This window comes from Vitis riparia, chromosome 18 (genome assembly GCF_004353265.1).
Source record: "Vitis riparia cultivar Riparia Gloire de Montpellier isolate 1030 chromosome 18, EGFV_Vit.rip_1.0, whole genome shotgun sequence".
Classification (NCBI taxonomy): Eukaryota; Viridiplantae; Streptophyta; class Magnoliopsida; order Vitales; family Vitaceae; genus Vitis; species Vitis riparia.
This window is the reverse complement of record NC_048448.1, coordinates 1330504-1355216: the sequence shown is the minus strand read 5'-3', so window position 1 is coordinate 1355216 and position 24713 is coordinate 1330504. Positions and strand designations below refer to the sequence as shown.

Genomic DNA, 24713 nt, shown 5'->3' with positions numbered 1-24713 from the left:
CTTTTGGAAAGTATTATCCGATTTTTTATGTTTTTATTTTTTAAAAAGGGAATAAGAAGGAAAACTAAAAAACGTGGTCATTTTCAGTCACGGTCCAAAATGCCACGGTCACATTCCCCTAGCCATGGCGACATAGTCTAACAAAATGGCGACATCCTAACACCACAGTAGCCGCTGAAGCCCACTCACTTCGATCGCGTTTGGCCAAACAACCGCAGGCCACGGCGCAACATGTTCTCGTGCTCCCGCAACACACACGCCATTTTCTATCCTCTTGCCGCTCATCGACTTTTCCCTCCTTATAAATATAAATCCTCTAGTTTTCGTTTCAAGCACGTGAAGTCTTCGTTTTCTTCGTACTTTTCCTTCTATTCTTCTTCTCATTCACGTTCTTCTTCCTCAAACCCTAGAATGGGCTCGGTCGGTGCCTCAGGCGAATCGCTGAAGTATCCATTGGCTAGGAGAGACGAATCTGTGGTGGATGACTATCATGGTGTACTGATATCTGATCCTTATCGATGGTAACATTGTGAGATTGAATTGATTGAATCGATTGAATTGAATGTCATTGTGTTAAGTGTTTTTTTTTTTTTTTTGTTTGGATGGGGAGAAAATAGTGCTGAGAAAATGAAACTTGTGATGGTTTGGTGTTTGTGGTCAGGCTTGAAGATCCAGACGCGCAAGAAGTGAAGGAATTTGTGGAGAAGCAGGTAAAATTGACAGACTCGGTGCTTCAGACGTGTGATACGAGGGAGAAGCTTCGGGAGACGATTACGAAGCTGTTTGATCATCCGAGGTTCGATGCTCCATTTAGGCGAGGGGACAAGTACTTTTACTTCCATAATACCGGTCTTCAGGCGCAAAAAGTCCTCTATGTGCAGGTGTGTGAAATGCCATCTGGATTCTAGGGTTACATGATTGTTCTGAATTTTTTTTTTCAAAATTAATTTTATCTTTTTTTCGCTGCCTTACTTTTTTTTTTAACTCCATTTTCATTCAGGATAGTTTAGATGGAAAAGCAGAGGTTTTGCTTGATCCAAATGGACTTAGTGAGGATGGAACGGTCTCATTGAACACGTGTGCTATTAGCGAGGATGCGAAGTACTTGGCATATGGGCTCAGTTCGAGTGGCAGCGATTGGGTTACCATCAAAGTTATGCGGGTTGAGGATAAGAGAGTCGAGACTGATACCTTATCTTGGGTTAGTTTTTGACACTTCTAGCTACTTCAAAAACAACGAGAATGATGGCTATTTAACATTCATATGCATCAAGATTGATGGGAATGATGGCTTGTTAATAATGTATATGTCTGGTGTTGCAGGTGAAGTTTTCAGGCATTAGTTGGACCCATGATAGCAAAGGATTTTTCTATTGTCGCTATCCAGCTCCCAAGTAAGTGTGATTATGGTCTTTAACTCTAGAATCAAGATTCAGGATAAGTTTGAATTGGGTTGAACTAAAAATTTGGAGGAAAATTGTGAGGATGCGGTGTTCTTGATATGTTCTATTTTGTTCTCTTTTTGGCCAAGACTTTAACAAAGAACCTGAAAGACTTAAATTGAGTAACTGCACCAGCTGTAATTCAGCAATTGGCCTCAAGGTAAATAAATAAAAATAAAAAAGCATCTAGTAGTTTATGAATTTATAAACCCTGATAATGCAATTCTCTCGATGAATTGATTGCATACATTATAATTTGAGTTTCTTTAGATTTTAGTGTTATCTTCATGATGAAATTAAAATAAGGAGAGTGGTCTTTTTGTTCCTTTCCCTTTTCAGTGTTGGGTGTTTTTTGTATACTTTGTGTGTACTGCACTACACCTCCTCTTAGGCACTTTTAATATATGTTTTCTCTTTTAACTATCAAAAAAAAAAAAAAAATCTTCATGATTCTGGGACCGAAACCAATTCTGGAGAGGATGAAAAAATCTTCATTTTAATATAGGTTTTATTCTGCAGAGAGGATGAAAAATTGGATGCTGGGACTGAAACCAATTCTAATCTTAATCAAGAGTTGTACTATCATTTCTTGGGTACTGATCAATCCCAAGATATTCTATGCTGGAAAGATCCTGACAACCCAAAGCACATGTTTGGAGCTGATGTAACTGATGATGGAAAGGTACCAAACTGTCCACCTGCTGTGCTCTAATGTTTTATCCAAGCAGTGTCCATTTGTTATTTGTTGCTGTAACAGTAGTAAGTATTCATTCTTATTGTTTGAAATGAGGCTGAAAAACAATGACCAGGCTGCATTATATCTATTCAGCAACTATAGTTGTTGATGTGAATAACTTTCAACTTTGAACTCTGACGCCAACCTTAACTGAAATGTGAGAATGTTGCAAACAACAATAGTCTGTTTGTTGGAGGTTGTTTGGTTATTTACCTTTTAGAAGTTTCTGTTGCAGCTGGTGCTGACTTAAATTTAGGAAACAGTTACAATCTGTGCTAGATAATAAGCCTTAACGTGCTATTTTATTCATTTTCTTTGTTGAATTTATTATGTAACTCCACCCCTCTGTGCAAACCTATCATGGTAATGTTATCCTCACTTCTATTGCTTACTTGTACTTCCTTTATTAATTCTTTATATTTTTGTCTAACTTTATTTGTCTGATGACGCTTCTTTCTTGTATACGAAAACCTATCAGGCACTTTTAGTATATCCTCTCCTTCTGCCTATCAGGAAAAGAAAAGAACAAAAAAAAAAAAAAAAAACTTGGCCTAATTGGTTTCTAAATGTAACTTCAACGCTATTCTAGATTTTGTAGTCTCTCTTGGTGGGAGCCTAGATCTTTTTTTCGTTTGCCTTTGACACTTTTTGTATACATCCTATATAATTGTTGCACCCCCTCTTTTTTGTTAGGCATCCTATATAAATATTTCTTTCCCTATCAGAAAACAGTATTTGTGATTGGTTACCAGGCCTTAGGAATTTTAAGTATTCTTCCAAACCAAGCAGTGTATTTGTGGAAGTATGTTGTGAGAAAAAATATGTTTAGTATAATAAGCAAGATCTCTACTGTGTACTCACTGGGGTTATTGCAATTTGCATGCAAAGGCATTGGGAAATTTTTTATCTTTAGGCGATGGTTGATGACATTTATCTTCGGTTATTAAGTGCAGTTTTGATGCCCTAAAACAAATCCAGAGATCCATCTAGTAATTCATGTTCCATGTATAGCATCATATAATTAATGATATTATTTGAAGTTTCATATGAAGCATATGCAGGCTTTTGATTCATGATTAGTCAGCCTTCTTGAAAAATGGTTATAATCATATTTGTGTGCTTGAATCTACTTCTGTGTGCATAACTGCATATTATCCTCAACTGTTGGATCTGGTCTTCTATCATTTGACTTAAATTCTCGTATTGCTGTGCAGTATGTTCTTCTCTATATTTCTGAGAGTTGTGAAGAAGTCAACAAAGTTTACCATTGTGACATTACTTCCCTGCCTGACGGGCTTGAAGGTTTTAGGGGGCAAAAAGATCTGCTTCCCTTTATTAAGCTTATTGATAACTTTGATGCACGCTATCATGCCATTGCAAATGATGACACATTGTTTACCTTTATGACTAATAAGGATGCTCCTAAATATAAGTTAGTCCAAGTAGATCTGAAGGAACCAAGTACTTGGAATGTTGTCCTTGAAGAAGCTGAAAAGGATGTGCTTGAATCAGCTTATGCAGTTAATGGAAACCAAATTCTTGTGTGTTACTTGAGCGATGTGAAGTATGTTCTGCAGATAAGGGACTTGAAAACAGGATCCTTGCTTCATGATTTACCCATAGACATTGGCTCAGTGTTTGATATTTCTGCAAGACGCCGGGACAGTACAGTTTTTATTGGGTTTACTAGCTTTCTTACTCCTGGTATAATTTATCACTGCAACTTAGAGGCTGGGGTCCCAGATATGAAGATATTCCGAGAAATAGTTGTTCCTGGATTTGATCGAACAGAGTTCTGTGTTGATCAGGTAAACTACCATGGTCACAGTTATTTTTGGTATTTACATGACTTTTTTCATTTTGTTTGAATGTTTGAGATGATTTATTTGCTTTTGTTTGTTTTCTGTGATCTATTTGAGAACAATGTCTCACAAGGATGATATTTATTGGAGCCAACTCCCCTTTTTTATTCCTTTTATAATCTTTTATAGGAGTACATCTTTACACTTTTCATTTTCTGGAGGAAGTTATACTACCCTTAGATATCTCTAGTGATTTCTGCATACTAGGTTGTAGTTTCCAGTTTGTCATTACACTACTCCCCCAAGTCTTTGACACTTTGGCTTGAAGATAGGTGGCAAGGACTTCTTTAAATTTTCTTGAAGTTAACAATATTTTTGGATTCAACAATTTTCTCAAGTCTTACTCTTAGGCTATGTTTGGTCTCTAGAAAATTTGAGGGATAGAAAATTGGGGGGAAAAGAAAGTAGAAGCAAAGAAAAAGTGAAGGAAATAAAAAATTGATTTAAAGTCAATTAATTATTTTTATATGCTACTTCACACTCATTTCATTAATTTTAACTTAAGGATTAAATGATTTGAAAATGAATAAGTTTCTAACTAATTTTAAGTATATTTGATTTTTTTTTTGGTATATTTCATAGTAAAACTAAATATAAGAAAATCATTTTCCTTAACATTTTTTTTTTCACTTTTGTTATTACTTTCCTAGAACCAAACATAGCTTTAGTGTATTTGGACTTGCTTGGACTCGTGGCTCAATTTGTATTATGCCGTCCATATTAGCATCCAATTTCTTCACTGGTTCAACCAAATTCCTGGTTGAATATTCGGCTTTTATCAGTTGATTTTTAAGATTGAGCTTTATGGATATTCTTTTTGGATGAACAATTTTCCAATTAGTTTTTTATTTAAGCGTAGGGCTCAGACAAAAATGTAGACCAAAAAAAAAATAAAAGACCATGAAAAAGTATGAAAGAAGAGTCGTGAAAATCCTTAACATAGAGTCCTGTTAGTGAAGAACTACAGGGAGAGTTTTGGATGTAAAACATCCCTTGCTGCCTTGTACATCTTGATTATCATTGATGGAAAATGACTTGATGATTTTTTATCATCAATTGCCACAGACGATGCAAGTTGTTTAAATTTTTTTATTTTTGTTGTAATCTTTTATACTAGTACATCTGTACACATTTTTCCTCCTGTTCTTTGAGGTAGTTCTACTACCCTTAAACATCTCCAACCACTCCTGCATAACAGGTTGTGGCTTCTGGAACGGTTTATTAAGTTAGACAAGCTGGTGGTCTTGTCCTTTCGCATGAATGATCTTTTGGTGGTGTATCTGGTCTCTGTGACCTGCCTCCTGGGTGTGAGTTCGAGTTGGCTACTAGGCTATTCATGCTACTGTTTCAGATGTTTGTTCAATGTACCTGCTTAAAATAGTCACTTGCTTAGATGAGCTGGTGTTGTTGTCCCTTCATATGAGCTCAAGTTGGCTGCTGCGCTATTCATGCTACTGCTTAAGATGTTTGTTCAATGTACCTGCTTAAAATGTTCATTTACTCTAACTAAATAGTTCTTGCTTTTGCTTTGGCATTTCTAATATATTTGCATATTCCGCCTATCAAAAAAATAGTAGTTCTCACCTCTTGCTAATTAAACATCTGGCCTCCCTCAACTCCACCAAAAATGGGGAAAAAAAAACACATGGTGAGGGGATCTTTTTCTCCAAATGCAATAATATGGTTCGTTTTTAGCTTGGTGGCTCCTATTTCCCTGGATTGTCATGTCTGTATATAACTTCACAGCTTGAGTTTATTGATTGGGGTTTTTCATTTCCAGGTTTTTGTTCCTAGTAAGGATGGTACAAAGATACCAATGTTCATTGTGGCCAGAAAGAATATTCCTATGGATGGATCTCATCCATGTTTGCTGTATGGATATGGTGGGTTTAACATTAGTATCACACCATCATTCAGCGTCAGCCGTATTGTACTTTCAAGGCATTTAGGTGCTGTCTTTTGCATAGCAAACATTCGTGGTGGTGGTGAGTATGGACAAGAATGGCATAAATCAGGTTCACTTGCAAAGAAGCAGAACTGCTTTGATGATTTCATTTCTGCCGCTGAATATCTTGTATCTGCTGGTTATACCCAGCCCAGAAAGTTATGTATTGAAGGGGGAAGCAATGGTGGGCTTCTTGTTGGTGCTTGCATAAATCAGGTATTGGATGGTTGAGTCATTTACCTGATTACATCTTTGTTTCCTTTTTTCATTTATTTATAATATACTAATTCATAAATTATATTGCACAATTTTGTGATGCCAGAGACCTAATCTTTTTGGCTGTGCTCTTGCTCATGTTGGTGTCATGGACATGCTACGATTTCACAAGTTCACTATAGGTAACCCCCCAGCCTTTGGTCCCCATAGCTAGCATTTTATTAACATCACATATTGATTTTAGATTTGTTTTCTAGGCCATGCTTGGACTTCTGATTATGGTTGTTCAGAGAAGGAAGAAGAATTCCATTGGCTAATCAAGTAAGGAAGATCCTACACTTCATTTCATGGAAAATATGTATTATTTTCAACTTCTTGTTCTAGAAACTGAAGAAGCACTACTCTTAGTTTTGGCAATCTCATGATATTAGATAGAGATGATTGCCATGTCGATTTTGGTTAACAACAGCAAGAAACTTCTCATCTTTACCACTGGGCAGTTTTTCAATCATGTTCTCAATCACACTGGCAATTGTTGAGACTTTTGTTATGATTGATTAACTATTTTTTCCCTTGTTTCCTTGTCTTTCCTCCAGGTACTCTCCACTTCATAATGTTAGGAGGCCATGGGAACAGTGTCCTGACCAACCTTCTCAGTACCCAGCTACCATGATATTGACTGCTGATCATGATGATCGGGTTGTGCCATTACATTCACTGAAGTTGTTGGCGGTATGTCCTCAATTAAGAATTTATGTTATTAACTTTTGATTCTGGGCCATCCTTTTAACAGCAAATTGCTTATCATTTCTTTGATTGATTTTTCGTAAATGATTTTCAACTCCATTATGTTTCAAGAAAGTGCATAGTTAGTCCAGATTTAGGACTTGCTGAACCCTATTGCATAAATGTAACATAGTTAGGGACCTGTATATGTTGCTTTGGTTTGCTTTTGGAGTAAGCTTTTTTAGGAATTTTGCCCTTCTCTATTGCGACACTTTCTTAATTATATGGTGACATCCACAATCCGATAAGTCGGTCTGCAAATGCAAGAAATTATAAAATTTGATGTTCTAATTTGTCAATAGATGAATTCACAGAACTTGAATTAGCATGGTATTTATTCTGTTAATATATGTAAGCGCTCCAGAATTTATTGGTTGAACATGACTTGCTATTTTATTTTGCATGTGGCCTATTAGAAGAGAGTGAATAATGGCCTTCAGTTTTACGTTTACCTGCACTTGTATATAATATGGCCATGCTTTTATCAGAGAAGTGAAAGGGAAGTGTAAAGCATCTGTTTGAAGAACAAGTTTTTTTTTTGTTTTCCATTTATTCATAGGTTTGAAAATTTTAATTTTCTTTTCATCTTTATCGTACAGACTATGCAATATATATTGTGCACAAGTGTGGAGAAAAGCCCTCAAACCAACCCAATCATTGGCCGCATTGAATGCAAGGCTGGGCATGGAGCTGGTCGTCCAACACAGAAGATGGTATATAATATAACTATTTCCATTACATTTCATTTCTTTTACAGCTCGGATAATTGTGATGTCCTGATGAAGATTTTCCCCAACTCTTGAATTGCAGATTGATGAAGCTGCAGACCGGTACAGCTTCATGGCTAAGATGTTAGAGGCGTCCTGGATTGAATAAATAGAGAAAAAAAAATGAAGATCTCACAAAGAGGCTGGAAAACGGGCATCGTTATAAACATCTCTGTTGTTATATTGTTGGACTCCATACATGATGGAGGTAGGACACAAAATGGCCAGATTTCTCTCCAAGATGACAGCTCTTGGGCCACTTCTGAATCTCATCTCCAAATTAGCATTTCGTATTGTAACACTAGGGATAAAAATTATAACTTGTGAACCACTAGTTTCATACTAGAATTCACAATTAAATTATTTCTGCTGCTGGTCAATTACTTAATTTGATTGTTTTGTGCCGAATGGGCAAATTATGCTAGGTCATGTTATCTGAAGCTATGCTTCATTAATACGTTATGGGTCAGAGCACAGTCCACATATCATAATATCTATTACAAAGCTTGTGAACTCTTTTTTAGAACAGAGGGTATGTCCATATATGGCAGCTCAACTCTCTCTGCTTATCCAATAGCAGAAAAGAAAAAGACAGAAATGGGTCCCTTTTGAAAGAGTTAGCCTTTTATTACAAATATACGCTGTTATTCTAATACTTCCCCTCGAGATGGAGTGTGGATATTATGAACACCCCTCTTGCTAAGTAGAAAAGAAAATTGTGTAGGAAACAAAGTCTTGGTTAGGATATCTGCCAGCTGATGTTGGGATGAAACATGTAGCGTCTTCAATTTCCCATTCATAATTTTCTCCTAGACAATGTGGCAATCAATTTTTGTGTTTGGTTCGTCACGAAAGACAGGGTTGGCGACGACGTGTAGTGCAACTTGGTTGTCAGAATAAGGCTGTTGGTCTTTGATATTCAATGTGTAAATCTTGAAAAAGAGTAAGCATCCACATCAACTCACACGTTGCATTGACCATGGACCTATACTCAGCCTCAGCTGGTGATCGAGAAACGGTGTGTTGCTTTTTATACTTCCATGATAGCAAGGAATCTCCAGTGAAGATACAGAGTGCATTAATAGACTTCCTGAATCTGCAAAGCCCTTCAACACTGCCATGGATGATGATCCAAAGAACAAACCTTGCCCCACTGTACCTTTGATACATTGGAGCACATGATAAGTTACTTGTAAGTGTGGTACTCTTGGATTTGCAAGAAATTGATTGAGGCAATTAATAGAGGACAAATCTAGCCTAGCGACGGTGAGATATAAAAACTTTCCAATTAGTCGTTTATACTGAGATGGATCTTCAAGCAACTCCCCCTCAACCCATGAAATCTTCACATTAGGATTCATGGGAGTTGTCCTCATCTTGCAATCGAGATAACCTGTGTTCGATAATATCTATAATGCGCAGTGACATTGGCTAAGAGAAATACCTTTCACAAACCTAGCCAACCTTAAGGCCTAGGAAGTGTTTCAATTGTCCGAGATCCTTGAGCTTAAAACGATCGTCAAGAAACCGTTTAAGAGCATCCACTTGCTTAGGGCTATAACTATGTCATCCACATAAACTAGACTAGTAAGATACAAATAATCGGTAATCTTGGTGAAGAGAGAACTGTTAGCGGCTAATTGCTTAAAACCATTGGAAAGCAGAGCACGGAAAATTTAGAAAACCATTGTCGGGGAAGCTTGTTTCATGCCATAAAGGCTTTTATGAAGCTTGCAAACAGCATTGAGAGGTAAAGGCTCCCTCTCACGATGATATTCAGGAGGCAGAGACATGTAGACTTCCTCCCAAAGGTCACTATGAAGAAAAGCGTTATTTACATCCAGTTGAGTGAGACTCCATCCAAAAATAGCAGCGAGAGCAAGAAGAGCTTTCACTGTAACAAACTTAGCAATAAGAGAAAAAATATTAATATAATCAACATCCACTTGTTGGGTAAAGCCTTTGGCAACAGGAAGAGCTTTATAACGTACTAAAGACCCATCAACTCGAAACTTAATTTTGTACACCCACTTGCATCCAACAGGATGTTTGTTAGGAGGAAAGGGAACAATGGACCAGGTTCCATTGCTTTCAAGGGCCTGCAATTCTGCAGCTATGGCCTCTTGCTACTCGGGAATGGCAGTAGCCTGAGAAAACGTGGCTGTTTCAACATGAAAGAAGATGACACATACAAGAGCTCGGTGTGAAAGGGATAGTTTGTCATAACCAAGACCACGAGAGAGGATGAGATGTGGAAGAAAAAGAAAAAAAAAAAAAGTGGTAGTCATGAAGATAGGAAGATGATTTTGTAGCTCGGTGTAGGCAAGACGAGTTATTATTACTGATGGGAGTGTGTGGACTGACTAAAGGAGTGAATGAGGTGATGTCAAATGTCGGTGGAGCAATAGCAGAAAGGAAAGGTAAAACACGATCTAAGGAGAAATCAAAATTAATAGTGTATGAAGAATGAGTGTAAAAAGGGAAGATGTGTTTCATGAAATACAACATCCTAAGAAATGTAAGTTATATTGGTTGATATATCAAGATCACTCTAGATCTCGGATACAGTTGCAAAATAAAGCATGCTATCTATAATTTCTTGAGTTACTGAGTTGAGATTGCAACGTATCTAGGCTCCATAAAGCAGATCATCAACATTGGGGTGTGTGATACAACCATCAATGAAACTAACCTTATTTTTAGTTGTTAAGGCCATAAACATGGCTCAAGTCCAGGTGTTGTAATTGAGATTGATAAATCAATTTAATAACCTAAATTAACTTAATAACTTAATTTAAATTATTAAATAAATTAAATATATTTAATAAAATAACTTAATAAAAAACAACTTCAAATGATAAATAAATTAACTTCTTAAATCCACATTTTTATTTTACCATTTTATTTTCATTTACCCTAATTATCTCTATTTCACAACTTGCACTATCACTCAACTTCATTTACCTTAATTATAATTTATAAAAATAAATATATTAATTTAATGATTTAAAATAAATTTCAAATTAATTTTATCAAATAACTTCAATACTTAAAATAAGAATTAAATAATTAGTTTTATATCAAACTTAAATATAAATTAACTTAAAATCAACTTAAATTATTAAATAATAGATATTAAGTTTTATCAAACATCCATTAAATAAAACCCAACATGATCCCCATTGTGGAAATAAAAAAAAGGTACTGATAGAATCTTTCAATAGTGACCACATCGAAGATGCCACAACCAAGGTTGGTGTTCTAACTGCCTCGAGCCATCAGAAAAGGAAAATCAGAGATTAACAGAAGAAATCTACTCTGATACCATATTACAAAGTTGAAAATTGAGCTATGTTTTCAAAACAGAGGGTATGGCCATATATGGCAACTCAAGACCACAACAACCTATAATCCTCTCTGCTTATCAAATAGCAGAAAAGGTAAAAAAAAAAACAGAAACGGGTCTTTTTGAACTGCCTTTTATTACAAACATACCTTATTATTCTAATATCCAGCCAACTGTCAAACCGCTGAAAGGAAACATAAAACATAATTTCTAATAATAGGCCAACGAAATTTAGAGGCAAGGATAACAAAATTTATGGATTAGTCGCATATGAGGACCAAAACAAATGCAAACCGACAACTTCCTGCATCATCAACTGTGTTTGGAAGAGCAGTTTCCCCGGGCGTTTAAAGGCATCAATTGCAATAGGTGAGGACCATTGTGTAACTGAAATTATATAACCACAACTCAGTCCCACATGTTCGCGGGGAAGAAAGCTAGCCCTATTTTTCTTTTCAAACCCGGGAAAAATCAAAGCAGCACAACTTTGAGTCACTTTTGGTCAGTTGCAGAAAGCCATGTAAAGTAGCCGAGGCCAACCTAATGGATTGGTTGGGAGGGCTTAAATCCATAACAGAAAAATAATTTCCATGCCATGCAATGTAAAGGGCATGCTTGAAATTATAAACCTCACGTCAAAGGCAAGCCAAAGCTAATACTGGAGAATCTCATCTCATCTCATTCATCCAGAAAACAGTCCATTTTCACCTCTGTAACATCAAGTTGAAGGATCTCAGCTCGGCAACCTAGAATTGAACCAACACTGCAAGATAACACAATTTACATCTGAGGAAAATAGAAAAGAAGTGTATGAATGAATCATACATTGCATTGTATTTCATACCAAACTAAGAGGTTTATAATCAGTAGAGACCTAGGGATAATACATATTTCTTATTTTAAAGCAAGGGTTGAAGGCATCTCTGATAATTAGTCATCATCAGACTTCTGTGATGATTTATTTATCACAGAAGCCCATGATACTCAAATGATTAAACCCATCAACCTAATAGTTAAATTTGTATATAGCTATTGTCATGTATCAAAATCCCACAATACAGACAATGTGGTGCTTTTCTATGATAACTGGTCTCTCTCATGGCCCTTGTGATGAACATAGAATAAAGGAAATAAGATGTAAAATCCTAATAGAAGCTCCCTACAATTTACAGAATTAAAGAGATGGGCATAATTTATACCTAGGATGGGTGCGTCCAAGATCACCGTGAACAAATTCCTTGATATATGTTCCAGCCTGCGTTTTGAATATCACCATTAGTATTTTACTAATTCCAAAAAGTGAACATAAAAGGTTAACCATAGGACTCGAAGTAGTCTAGCCAGGTTCTTTCCTTAAGCATAAAACTCGGAAATAGTCAGTATCCAGCAAATATTTGATAAAGCAGATGCAAAATTAAGTACCTGGGTACATAGGTGCAAAAGAAAATATTGAGAACTGCCAGCAATCTTTTCAATTTTCATCCTAACATAAAGAAGAGAATCAAAGTCTGATTAGATCTTCAGAGCATATGGATCTAGAATAACAATTATGCTACTAATTGGAAAGTTTCCAACCAATGTATAATCTTTTCACGTTCTAATGGACTTCGTCGGTGAAGCACCCTTATTGGAGTTCTCTGCAAAATTTTCTGCACAAGTACAAAAGAATCAAGTGACAAAGACCTTCGATTAATAAAAAGAAAACCACTAGGAATGGCTGGCCGGAAAAAGCCGCAAAACAAACAAAATTTGACACTCATAGAGTAATGCTCAAAAGTCTAATCCCACAAGTCAAATGATAAAGAATTAGCAATAAATTCATGAGATAGGTGTAAAGTGGATGAGAATCTCTTCTCACTCAACTAGTATACATAAAAAAGAATATCCTAATCCTCATATGCTTCCAAGAACTTCCTGCGCCCTTGTTTTGAAAATGTGTGTCCTTTTAATAGAAAAAATTGCAAAAACACCTTCTAATTAGCAAGCATGATCTATTTGATGAGGAACTGATGCAAGCATTTGAGAGCAGCATATCACACTATCAATAACATCTCTTAATTCAATGCCATTTCCAGTTTCTCATGTCCATCTCTAGGTGCCATTGCCATATATGCTGGACTAACACATAGCAGCATGTTCATGATAAAATCAACAACGGATTCTTCTTGCTCAAGTAAATCTTACAGAACTCACCTTGTCTTTCAGTGAAGATATAGCCTGCATGTCTTCATCTTTTAGAGGGCGATCAATCCATACTAGTGCAGCATATTGCTTCTGCATTAAATACAAGGGATGGTAACAAGAAGCCCATTCCATGATATATTTCCAATCCATTTTGCGCTTTTACATGAATGATAACAAAGAGAACACGGTAATATAAACCATGATGGTATTTTGAATGGGCAAAAGTTAACCTGCTTCTCTTCCTCTCCTTCTTGCATTAGGCTCCACCCATGGCTGTCTACCAGTTTAAGATTTTTTACCCTAACCTGTTTGCAGAATGTGTGTTTTTTTCCCAATTAATCATCATCAATCAAGTGCACAAAGGAGAAATAACACAACAAAAACTTTCCATTTAACTCACTAATTTATTTTCCAACTTATTTATCTTCACTTCTATTTCTTTTATGAGTGCCTCAGATGGGACATGGCGAGAATTTTGTATCTCAACAAGAAAAGGACGGCCTGAACCCAACATCCGGACCTGGACAGAGTGGTTCCATTAATCAGAATAACATTCATCAAATCCAAACTTGCAGTTAAGAAAGCAGGTGCATGGTACATTGATATCCTCTCTACCAGCAGCATGGAACTTGTAATTATCACCCAGACACATGGGAAGAATGTTGCCACCTATTATTTCCTACAGATGAATCACAGTACGGTCAGTTTTTCATCCATATTCCATAAGAACACCCACATATATAATGTGATAAAAATCATCAGCAGATGGAGTGGATAATACCTCAACAGATGCTTCACCCATTCTTTCATCATCAATGATCCAACGTGTTTGACTCACATTTCTTGAGTACTGCACAATCGAAGTAACAATATGAATTGCAAGTTGCACCAAGACAGTGACATACACACCTGTCTTTTCAAGTTAGAGTTTGAAAAGAGAAATCATTTCATAAGCATGTATATAACAATACAGGCATCAGAAAAAAGTGGACCTTTATGTTTTAAGTATATAATGAATAATATTGAGAAAACAAATTTAAATAGATGCTGAAGCATGACTGACAGATCTGCACAGCTTTAATAAATTAATAAGACAACATTCCATAGAGTTTCTCAATAAATATACATCACCAATTTTCAGGCCAATTAGCTTGGTAGGGAGTTTGTACAAGCTGATGGCTAAGGTGTTGGCGAATAGGTTAAAGAAAGTGCTAGATAAGGTGGTGTCCGGGGACCAAAACGCCTTTGTGAGGGGCAAACAGATCTTGGATGCGTCTCTTATTGCCAATGAGGTGATCGATTTTTGGCAAAAGAGAAACGAGAAAGGGCTGATCTGTAAATTGGACATTGAGAAAGCCTACGACAGCATTAATTGGAACTTTCTCATGAAAATTCTGGTCAAAATGGGTTTTGGGTCGCGGTGGGTGGAGTGGATTTGGTGGTGCATCTCAACCGCCAAATTTTCAGTCATGATTAACGGGGTGCCGGCTGGTTTCTTCTCAAATTCTAAGGGGCTAAGACAAGGAGATCCTCTTTCCCCGTATCTTTTTGTGTTGGGAATGGAGGTTCTTAGTATCCTAATTAGAAGGGCGGTTGTAGGGGGCTTCGTTGTAGGCTGCAGAATGCGGGGGAGAGGGGAAGAGGAGTTGACAGTTTCCCACCTTCTCTTTGCTGATGACACGGTCATCTTTTGTGAAGCTAGCAAAGAGCAAGTGTCTGCCCTAAGCTGGATTTTGGCGTGGTTTGAGGCGGCTTCCGGTCTTAGAATTAATCTTGATAAAAGTGTCCTAATTCCAGTGGGTGAGGTGGAAGACATTGAGGAGCTGGCTGTGGAACTTGGCTGCAAAGTGGGAGTGCTGCCCACTGTTTATCTAGGGCTGCCCCTTGGAGTTCATCATAAAGCTGCCTCCATTTGGGATGGTGTGGAAGAGAGAATGAGAAGGAGATTAGCTCAGTGGAAAAAACAGTATATTTCAAAGGGAGGGCGTATCACCTTAATCAAGTGCACTATGGCCAGCCTCCCTATCTACAATATGTCCCTTTTTCGTATGCCAAAAAGTGTTGTAAAGAGGCTTGAAAAACTACAAAGGGACTTCCTTTGGGGAGGGGGCAGCTTGGAGAGGAAGGCCCATTTAATTAAGTGGGAGGTGGTGTGCACTAGAAGGGAGAAGGGTGGCCTTGGCATTCGGAAGATTGACTCCCTGAACAAAGCTTTGTTGGGTAAATGGGTTTGGAGATTTGCAATTGAAAAGGATAATCTTTGGAGGCTAATGATTGGGGTGAAATATGGTCAAGAAGAGCTTGGGTGGAGAACCAAAGAAGCCCGGGGTACTTATGGAGTGGGGGTTTGGAAGGAGATTATGAAGGAAGCTAAGTGGTGTTGGGAAAATACAAAGTTTAAGGTAGGGAAAGGGACTAGAGTGAAATTCTGGTCAGATCAGTGGTGTGGGGATGAGAAGCTGTCCCACTCTTTTCCCCTATTGCATGAGATGGCGGTCGACAGGAATGCAACGGTTAATGAGATGTGGGATCATAGCAGTGGTTCAGGAGGTTGGAATCTTAGATTCCATAGAGATTTTAATGATTGGGAGCTGGATGTGATTAGAGGATTGCTTATTATGCTCAGGGACTTCAAGCCATCTTCAGAAGAGGACGAGGTGCTTTGGAAAGGGGGGGGCCATGGAAGGTACGGGGTGAAGGATGCTTACAACAAGCTGGTTGTTGTCAATGCTGGTGATTTTCCGTATAGAGGCGTTTGGGTGGATAAGGTCCCAACCAAGGTGGCGTTTTTTGCTTGGGAAGCCGCGTGGGGGAAGATTCTGACCTTGGATAGGCTTCAAAAACGGGGATGGCAATTCCCTAACCGGTGTTTTTTGTGTGGGTGTGAAGAGGAGAGTGCAAATCACATTCTCTTGCATTGTATAGTGGTAAGGGCCTTATGGGAAATTATTTTTGCCCTAGTGGGGGTTCAATGGGTGTTCCCAGAGTTGGTGAAGGAGGCGTTATTAAGTTGGAAAGGCCCCTTTGTGGGGAAGAAGAGGAAAAAAATTTGGAATTCTATACCTTTGTGTATTTTTTGGACGGTATGGAAGGAAAGAAATAGGTTAGCCTTTAAGGGAGGGGTTTTAAATATACAGAAACTCAAAAATTCTTTTGTTTGTACCTTGTGGAGTTGGGCTAGGGTGTACATTGGAGAGGAGTCCTCTTCACTCTTAGGTTTTTTGGAGTGGCTAGCAGCCACTTAGGGAGGGTAAGGGTGCTTGTCTTTTTTGTGCTCTTTTTGAGGCAATTTGTATACGTCCTGTATGCTTGGTGACCTTTGCCCTTTAATATATTCATGATTTATCAAAAAAAAAAATAAATATACATCACCAATTGAAGAGTAAAAATGTGTGAAAACAAGAAATGTTTCCTAAATCCATATGTTTGCCACAAGATAAAGGCAATGAGTGAGATCTCACAGGACATAAGCTTTTAAGCTGGAGGAACACATATCACACTATGGATGTCATCATGTTTTAGCAACGTCATCCCAATATCTTATCAATAGAGTTTTCATTAGAAAAGCTAAGGCATAAAGACGTTTTTTCTCCAATCATCTCTATTCAGTGACCCAATGTTTGTCAGCACTGTTTCATGGTTTTCCCTTGACGTGTTTGCAATTTTTTGTGAGCATCCACAGATACAATTGAAACATGCTGAACATCAGTTGTTTTGCCAGTCACATGCAAAAAAAAGATACGGGTACATTTGAAGGCATGAAAGCAAAAACAAACACCATCTTGTTCCTATTCATAACAAAACTCAGATCTTTAAAGAACAGATCACATACCTTTAGGTATCTCCCACCAATGTAGATGTGTGTCCTGTAGCAAAGAAATGCCAAATGGCATGGTTGGTTGACCTAGAAAGGTAGAAAACACAAACAGAATGAAGAAATAGTAACATTAAACCAACGAACTTCAAGTGATTGGAACTCTCCATTAGGTATAAATTCAATCCACCTATTGCTAATTTTATGATTGATGGTCAAAGTCAAGACTTAATGTCTATGTTTTTCTTGGCATATTTCAAAATATATCAAAATTAAGAGGAAATATGATCCAAGGAATTAATTTCATCAAACGTGTATCATAGATAGGATAGATGGACTTAAAGAAGATATATGGGAAGATCTTTACCCTTAAGGCTATGTTTGGTTCCTGGAAAGTATGAAAGAAAATGTGAAGGAAAGAAATAAAGAGGAAAAGTAGAAAGAAAGAAAAAGTTAAAGAAAATAAAAAATATATTTAAAGTCAATAGATTATTTTTATATACTACTTCAAACCTTTTTCACTTATTTAACTCTTCTATATAAAGATTAAATAATTTAAAAATATATAAATTTCTTAATAATTTTAATTATATTTGACCTTTTTTTGCATTTTCCATGGTAAAACCAACCATGAGAAAATCATTTTCCTTGACATTTTTTTCTTTCCCTAGTATTTTCCAGGAATCAAATATAGCCTAAAGAAATATGACATGTTCCTGCATTAGGGAGGAATCTAATAATGTGTCATTAATTTAGTTCACCAATTTCATAAGTCATAATGGAGTGAAATAACAAAAAAATTAAAGTTAAATGTGTTTTTAAGAGTATAAACTAGTAAAATTTCTCCTCATGTTCTCAAAGTCTAGTAATGTGTACACTACTAAGTAATGTACCTACCTTGGGCTACTAGTAATTTGGCCTAAGCATTTGATATATTTTTAATGGCTAATTTTCGTCTGACAAGCCTATATATCGTAGTGATCCCAATTGCCAAACCAAAAGATCACTATTTTAAATATGAAGACTCTTTAAAATATGCAATGCATGGGATGGTGATTAGTGAGTGAGAAAGCAGTAGAGGTATTTTTGGAATAAGATTGACTCAATTGATCATGCAAAGGTAGCCAATTAATCAAGCTAACAGATTGATAGATGAAGCCTGTTGTATTGCTAGGACAGTAGTCTGTAAGGGGTGTTTGGCTAGCCAATGTTGCATTCTTTTGGTTTTTGGGCATTTCAGCTTTTTAGCTCAAGCTGGAGGCAATAAGCTTGTTTTTATGTTCCTTTGTGAGTCCCATCCACATTGATGCTTGACAATCTAGTACAGGAAGGGTATGTGTATGGCTACTGGCATGACGACACTCTACTTTCCCAACAAAATCACTACCATTCTCCCATTAATTACAAAATTGTTCTCATCATAATAGTTGCTATTAGCTTCCCACGCAAATCAGTTGGTGGAAACAACATTTTCTGATTGAAAATAAAATAAAATTAAAAAAAAACCTGGAATTTAACAACGATGCTTTCAAATGCATGGCATTGGAAGTTGCAAAATGTATGAAGTGCTCCATGAAGTCCATAGATTTTAAATTCCAGGTTACAAACTTCAATTGAGTAGAACTCCATGAAGTACTCAACTGCACTGATGCTTTACAAACTTGTACAGGAAGTGTATAGCTACTGACATGACAACACTACTTTTCTCTCCCAACAAAGCCACTATTATTATCCTACTGATTTCAAACTTGCGCTTGGCACAATCATTGCTATTAGCTTCCTGCACAAATCAGCTAGTGGAAACAACATTTTCTTATTGAAAATAAAAAAACTAAAAAACCTGGAATTTAACAACCATGCTTTTAAGCAAAAATTCATGGTTTTGGAAGTTGCAAAATGAATGAGTGCTCCATGAAGTCTGTAGATTTGAAATTCCAGATTACAAACTTCAATTGACTAGAACTCCATGAAGTGCTTAACCGTATTGATGCTTGACAAACTTGTACATGAAGTGTATGGCAATCTGACATGACAAAACTTTTTCTTTTCCAATCAAAATCACCACTATTAGGACTAATTTCAAACTTGTACTTGACACAATCGTTGCTATTAGCTTCCTGCACAAAGCAGTTGGTGGAAACAACATTTTGCTGATTGAAAATAAAAACAACTATGCTTTCAAAATTCATGGTTGGAACTTGCAAAATAACAAACCAGGAACCAGAAGGCTTTGAAGCAGTAGAAAATCTAAAGGCTGGAGGAAGGGAAAGAATTACCTTCTCTAGTGGGAATTTGAAGCAGTCAGAATTTTCGTTATCTTGCAGACCATCAGAAGGCTTTCTAATTCCTGCATCTGCTTCGCTGGTAGAAATATCTGAGCACTCTATGCCATCAACCACGGACCCATGAACAGTACTGAAGATGTTCTCAGTGCCTTTCCAATAAAAAAAAGCCACATAAGCATCCAAAGTTGAGAGGGTACTTGAGCAAATAAATAGAATTATAAAGACAGCTAGACCAAACTATGAAGCCACAGTATTTCATGTCCTGGCTTATATAATTAAAACCTGGACCCCAATCATGCTACCTTTCTCAACTAACAAGTTTTTAGGTCCAAACAATTTCAAAACATTATTCAACTGTCTCACAAGCATGAATGTAGTTAACCATCAATCAATAATTCCGGTCTTTAGAAATTCTCTTGATGCAAAATATGAAACATGTACCTGTTCTCCTCCTTTTGCATCCCTGGCTCCTCTCCGTGATATTTTGGTTCTTTCCTGATGCTCTGGCTTGAGCATATGTCAAACGGATGCGGAAAGTGCTTGAACCAGAAGATTTAACATCCTGCAGAACTTCAAAACTCATAAAGGATTAATAGCAGTTTCAAGGATGATCAAGAGGCATCCTCATTTTTCAAAGACAAATCATCATAATCATGATCTAGTCAACAGTTTCTAGGCATCTTTCACACTATTATTAGAAGATTTTATTTTTTGTTGGTTCATTCAACCATTATAAGCATTAAATCAATAAAATGGAGAAGGGTATTTCAAATTACCAATAATTTTTCAAGGGGATTACATAAAGATAATTTTAAGGCATCCTTGGCAGAAATCCTCTCAGATAGAAACTTTTCTTGGAACCACAGTTCAGATCCATACTTCTTCTTCATATACAACCTACAAAAATTAAAAAGCAGAAAAAGGTTTTTCACCTGTTAAGTCCTGTATTGATAAGCAAGAAGAAAGAGAGGTGGTTGACCATAGTAAAGATCAATTCTATGAACAGCATGGATAACAGTGGTTCAAAATCCATTTGGGATCAAATTTTTGGTTACTATTATAATGTGTAAACAGCAATTTACAATGTTTCAGCACCTTATTGCATATATAACAGAGAAAGTTGACCTACTGTCATTTTTAAATGTTGGGATAGTGAGGAAGATATCCAACAATTCTTTTTTAAGAAGACAAAAAGGAAGGCAGAAAAAGAAACATGGTGCAAAACTTAAAACCCAGGCCACCAAAACCCCCAAATAGAGGACACACAATACCAGAAAATCAAAGTGCTCACCCATGTAAAACAACTTACAAGACTACATGTTCATTTTCCGTGATAACAGGTGGTATAGAGACTTCCAGAGAGAAGTTATCAAACTCATGGCCCTCTTTCTTTACCAGGTTAGCAATTGACACAGCCAACTCATCAGCAGAATCCTTTTTCACCAACATTTTTTTGTCATCAAAATAAGTGAACTGCAAAACACCTAAACAAATGCTGCAAATCACTGGCTCACATTCTGATTCTTGAGAAGAATGGGCAGCACCAGAGTCTTCATTTCCTCCAATTCCAGTGTATCGATGTGTGCTTGAATCTGTTGGTTCACCAATCACTGGATGTAAGATTGACAGCAAGAGTGAGGGGCAAGAAAAAATATGCCCATGAACCCCAGATAGCCGAAAGATGCATCCAATGCATATCTGCAAACCAAGAATATCTTCCTTAAGAACTCCGCAAATCATACAAGACTTCTCAGAGAAGGATAGTAAGGTACTGTTTAGGAAGGAAATAGAAGATATCCTACCATAAGCACATGAACATCGACTGATCATCTTAAAGAGGCTTTGGCTAAGCGAAATCCTTAATATACATTTGGTCCATAGGTATCTTATATACAAGCAAAAGATTACCATGTCGAGTGCATTTAACTTAGGAAGCTTTATGTTTCTTGGATATGACATTCCCTCAAATTTAGGAAATTTTCATACCCATGAAGACCTGGTATTTTTTTAATTCCCATCCATAGGGAATGAAGATAAAAAGGCAGGTGGATGATTTATTTTTATGTCCTTCTTTATTTATAATAGATCCAATTCTTGATAAATATTATTTAATTGTTATGTAAATTTTCATTAATTCAAAAGTAATTCCTGAGATAGCCAACAGCTATCATGGAAATAAATTTTGACAGGAATGTCAAATTCCTAATTTTAACCAAACATTAGAATCAAAATCTTCTATCAATGCATTCCTAGGAATTTATTTCAGAAAATATGATTTTCATTCCCAAGTCTAGATGTTTGCAAACCAAAAGCACTGTAGGAAACAAGCAAAATACTTTTCTACCGATGTACAAAATTGTCAAAGTATAAACATATAAAGCACAAAAGCAGGACAATAAGGTAAATATAACTATCCTAAGCCTTCCTCTAGGAGCATATGTATTTCTTTCTGGTCTCCAAATAATTGGAAACAATTTACTAGATTGCAGAGTCACAATTTTCTGGTATCATGATTCTTTGGTTGTAGAACTTGGTGTTCATTGATTCACCAAAGAAGCTATCATCTGTAGAATCTAAATATCATTTGTCAAGGGCTTATAATTCAAATAAGCGAATCCCGTGCATTCATCAAACTGAGATGATCCACAGCCCACAAGCCTCTGTTTCTTTTTTGGTTAAAGACTTCCAACTCTTTTTTATTCTTTCTACATAGTTGTTAAAAACTTATGATGCATGATACGATACAATGATATGATATATTTTTTATGAAGATCTATATGTTTCACAATTTGTATCCTACCTTAAGCGTATCTTATGATACATATGGAATACATGATATGGTACATGATACGTCAATACATACACCTTCACCTATAATAATTTTTAAGACAAATCAAATTTAAAAAAAAAAAAAAATTGCTAAAAGAATTATTATATTAATTGTTTAAATGTACAAAAAGGTTAGAAATTGGTCATAAAAGGAAGAGAGAGTGGTTAACTAATCTTAAATAAAAAGCCATGAACTTGTGTGGGAACTATTTTAAAAACAATTTTCTGTTCTTAAGAACATAAAATTATTTTCTAGACTCGAAAATATGTTTAGTAATTTAAGAAATATTTGGAACCAAAGAAATCAGGTTGACAATATTTCAAGTTCCCAAACAAATATTTGTTTTAGAAAACATTAGAAAGTTATTTTTGAAAACTGTTTTTTTGGAATTATCTTAATACGAAAAAAATTGAAAAACGATACATAATACGTTTTACTAGTTAACAGCTGTGACTTTCAACTTTTGATTTTTTTTATATTTTTTTTTTATAAGTTAAAAGACTTTCAACTTTTGAATTTGAAATCAAAAGAAGAAAACACTTCCATAGTGTAAACTCACTTGAGTTAAAGACCCAAAAATGCACCCAGAGAAAAAAAAAAAAAAAAAAAGTAAGAGGAAGAAGAAGAAGACACAAAACAAGAACTGGCATAAGCCTAGAAGCAGATGGACAGTTATGAACAAAAGGAAAGGCTAAAGAAAATAAACAAGGTTAACCTCAATAACATTTTTCACCCATGCTATTCCAGAAAATGAAGATTTGAAAATGTTTTAAGTCCTAAAACAATTTTACTTCTTAATTTATATTCCCTCATATTGTCTATGACAAACCAAAGAGGAGAATTTGATATTTCTTCCAGTTTGCTTTCCTTTCACTGCTCCTTTCTGAGATCCAAATGGAATGCTTTGTTTGGTTGCCAAGAAACTCTACAAAGGAAAGGGATTTCCAGCCTCTGATGGATAGTTGACGTTATCTGACCGAAATGATCAGTTTAGATAGTTTTTGGTTAAGCATCGTGAGAGTAGAGTACTTTCTTGAAATTAATAGCAAAAAATTATTAAATAAATAAATAAATAGTTCATGGTTTTCTTTAAGCTCAGGCAAAAGAATAATGACCCGTTTACGAAACCACATAAAACAAAAGGAAAATATATTATTTTATTTTATTTTTTAAACCCTAATACTTCCGCGTGATTGAGAAAGCTAAAGAGAAGCAAAAGAAACTATGAATCTCATTGCTACGCCTTCAAGCTCAACAATTGAAAAAAGTCTTTTCATTCGTGTTCTATTTTCTCGTCAAACAAACGAAAAAATAACTTGCAAAGGATGCAAAGATTTCATCACATTTCCCACATTTTCTCCACAATCAAACGGATCATCAAGAAGGCCCTAACAATCATAAGGCCACTCCAACCTCAACAATTGAAAAGATCACTTCATTCGTCTCCTCCCATTTACTCATCAAACAAAATTTATCACCTATCCATAATGGCATCCCGTTTCTCACATTTTTCTCCGCGACAAAAATGAACATCAACAAAACCCTAAGTATCATAAAAAGATGAATAAGATAAGAGAACGAACCCCGAGCGACAACAAATCCTTCACCGCGTGCGGAGAAACTTTACTGACGGCATCGTTCAGAACTCGCATATCATCTTCGCCGGCGATCATCAGCCGGTCCTCGGGGGCGGAGCAAACTTTCGCCACCGCCTCATGGCCGTTGCTAGCATGCGCAACTTCGGTTTCATGATGCATTTGGAAACGCCTTTTACGAGTGGCGGCAATCTCTGCGGTCTAAGAAGTGAGGGAAAGAAATATTCTTGTAATCTTTACTTTTTGAATTTTACCCGTGAATCAAAACCCTACTGAGCACTCATTTTGCACCCGTTTCATTTCTCATAGGCCATTTGTCACTATTTATTATGGTTTGTATGTGTATAATGTATATGGTTTTTCTTACTGAATTTAAAGAGCAAGTAAAGAAAAAACTAATAATAATTACTTATTCCTAATTTATTAATATTTTATGGTTGTTGTAAATTTGTAATATGTACTGATTTTGAGTGAAACACATGCTTAATTTCACTCGCATCTCTCATGTCATTTTGATTATATACGCTTAATTATCATTATTTTTTATTAAATACATATAATTATCATTAATTTGTAAATCAAATAAACACTAACTAAAATGAATAAACAAATGAGTAGAATAAACATGTAATAAAATGTCAAATGAATAATAGACTGATAAATATGGGTGGCAATAAAGTAGTTGAAATTTAAATAAACATATTAAAAGTGGGTTGAAAAAAGTAAAATAAATATATAATAAAATATATTTTCAAGAATAGACTAATAAATATGGATGACAATAGAGTAGTTGAAATTTAAATAAACGTATTAAAAGTGGGTTTATGTTTTTTTTTTAAGCTCGATTCAAGATGGATTTAAGTATTATCTTATCATGTCCCGTATCACTCGTATTACATATAAAA

General features: G+C 36.0%; 2 protein-coding genes across 4 annotated transcripts; one reads left to right on the top strand and one right to left on the bottom strand.

The window, feature by feature from the left end:
- The first annotated feature begins 211 nt into the window (after positions 1 to 211).
- Positions 212 to 8258, top strand: LOC117906746 (prolyl endopeptidase-like). 2 transcript variants are annotated; one of them, XM_034819918.1, is made up of 12 exons: positions 212 to 521; positions 662 to 881; positions 1001 to 1201; positions 1324 to 1394; positions 1962 to 2124; positions 3393 to 3986; positions 5821 to 6201; positions 6308 to 6383; positions 6459 to 6522; positions 6798 to 6933; positions 7587 to 7700; positions 7798 to 8258. In XM_034819918.1, the coding sequence occupies exons 1-12, from the start codon at positions 232 to 234 to the stop codon at positions 7861 to 7863; spliced, it is 2376 nt and encodes a 791-aa protein (XP_034675809.1). In that variant the 5' UTR covers positions 212 to 231; the 3' UTR covers positions 7864 to 8258. The 2 variants fall into 2 exon arrangements, with proteins under 2 accessions (XP_034675809.1, XP_034675810.1); XM_034819919.1 differs by having other exon boundaries at positions 212 to 529.
- Positions 8259 to 10956: 2698 nt separating this feature from the next.
- On the bottom strand, positions 10957 to 24100 carry LOC117907136 (tRNA pseudouridine synthase Pus10). Of its 2 annotated transcripts, none has more exons than XM_034820530.1 (15): positions 23797 to 24100; positions 20693 to 21081; positions 20160 to 20280; positions 19825 to 19945; positions 19375 to 19532; positions 17117 to 17188; positions 14066 to 14134; positions 13883 to 13963; positions 13685 to 13804; positions 13515 to 13589; positions 13294 to 13374; positions 12676 to 12749; positions 12523 to 12583; positions 12300 to 12355; positions 10957 to 11863 (listed from the first exon to the last, which is right to left on the bottom strand). In XM_034820530.1, exons 1-15 carry the CDS (start codon positions 23968 to 23970, stop codon positions 11779 to 11781), a joined length of 1737 nt encoding a protein of 578 aa, XP_034676421.1. In that variant the 5' UTR covers positions 23971 to 24100; the 3' UTR covers positions 10957 to 11778. The 2 variants fall into 2 exon arrangements, with proteins under 2 accessions (XP_034676421.1, XP_034676422.1); XM_034820531.1 differs by lacking the exon at positions 23797 to 24100 and having other exon boundaries at positions 20693 to 20817; positions 20898 to 21028.
- Between the last annotated feature and the right edge of the window lie 613 nt (positions 24101 to 24713).

Coding starts and splice junctions, on each gene's coding strand:
- LOC117906746 (XM_034819918.1), top strand. CDS start 232: ATGTTCTCGTGCTCCCGCAACACACACGCCATTTTCTATCCTCTTGCC. Junction 1,395..1,961: donor TGTCGCTATCCAGCTCCCAA/GTAAGTGTGATT, acceptor TTTATTCTGCAG/AGAGGATGAAAAATTGGATG. Junction 6,202..6,307: donor TTGGTGCTTGCATAAATCAG/GTATTGGATGGT, acceptor TTGTGATGCCAG/AGACCTAATCTTTTTGGCTG.
- LOC117907136 (XM_034820530.1), bottom strand. CDS start 23,970: ATGCATCATGAAACCGAAGTTGCGCATGCTAGCAACGGCCATGAGGCG. Junction 19,533..19,824: donor ATGCAAAAGGAGGAGAACAG/GTACATGTTTCA, acceptor TTTATTGGAAAG/GCACTGAGAACATCTTCAGT. Junction 13,590..13,684: donor ATAAGTTGGAAAATAAATTA/GTGAGTTAAATG, acceptor TTCTGCAAACAG/GTTAGGGTAAAAAATCTTAA.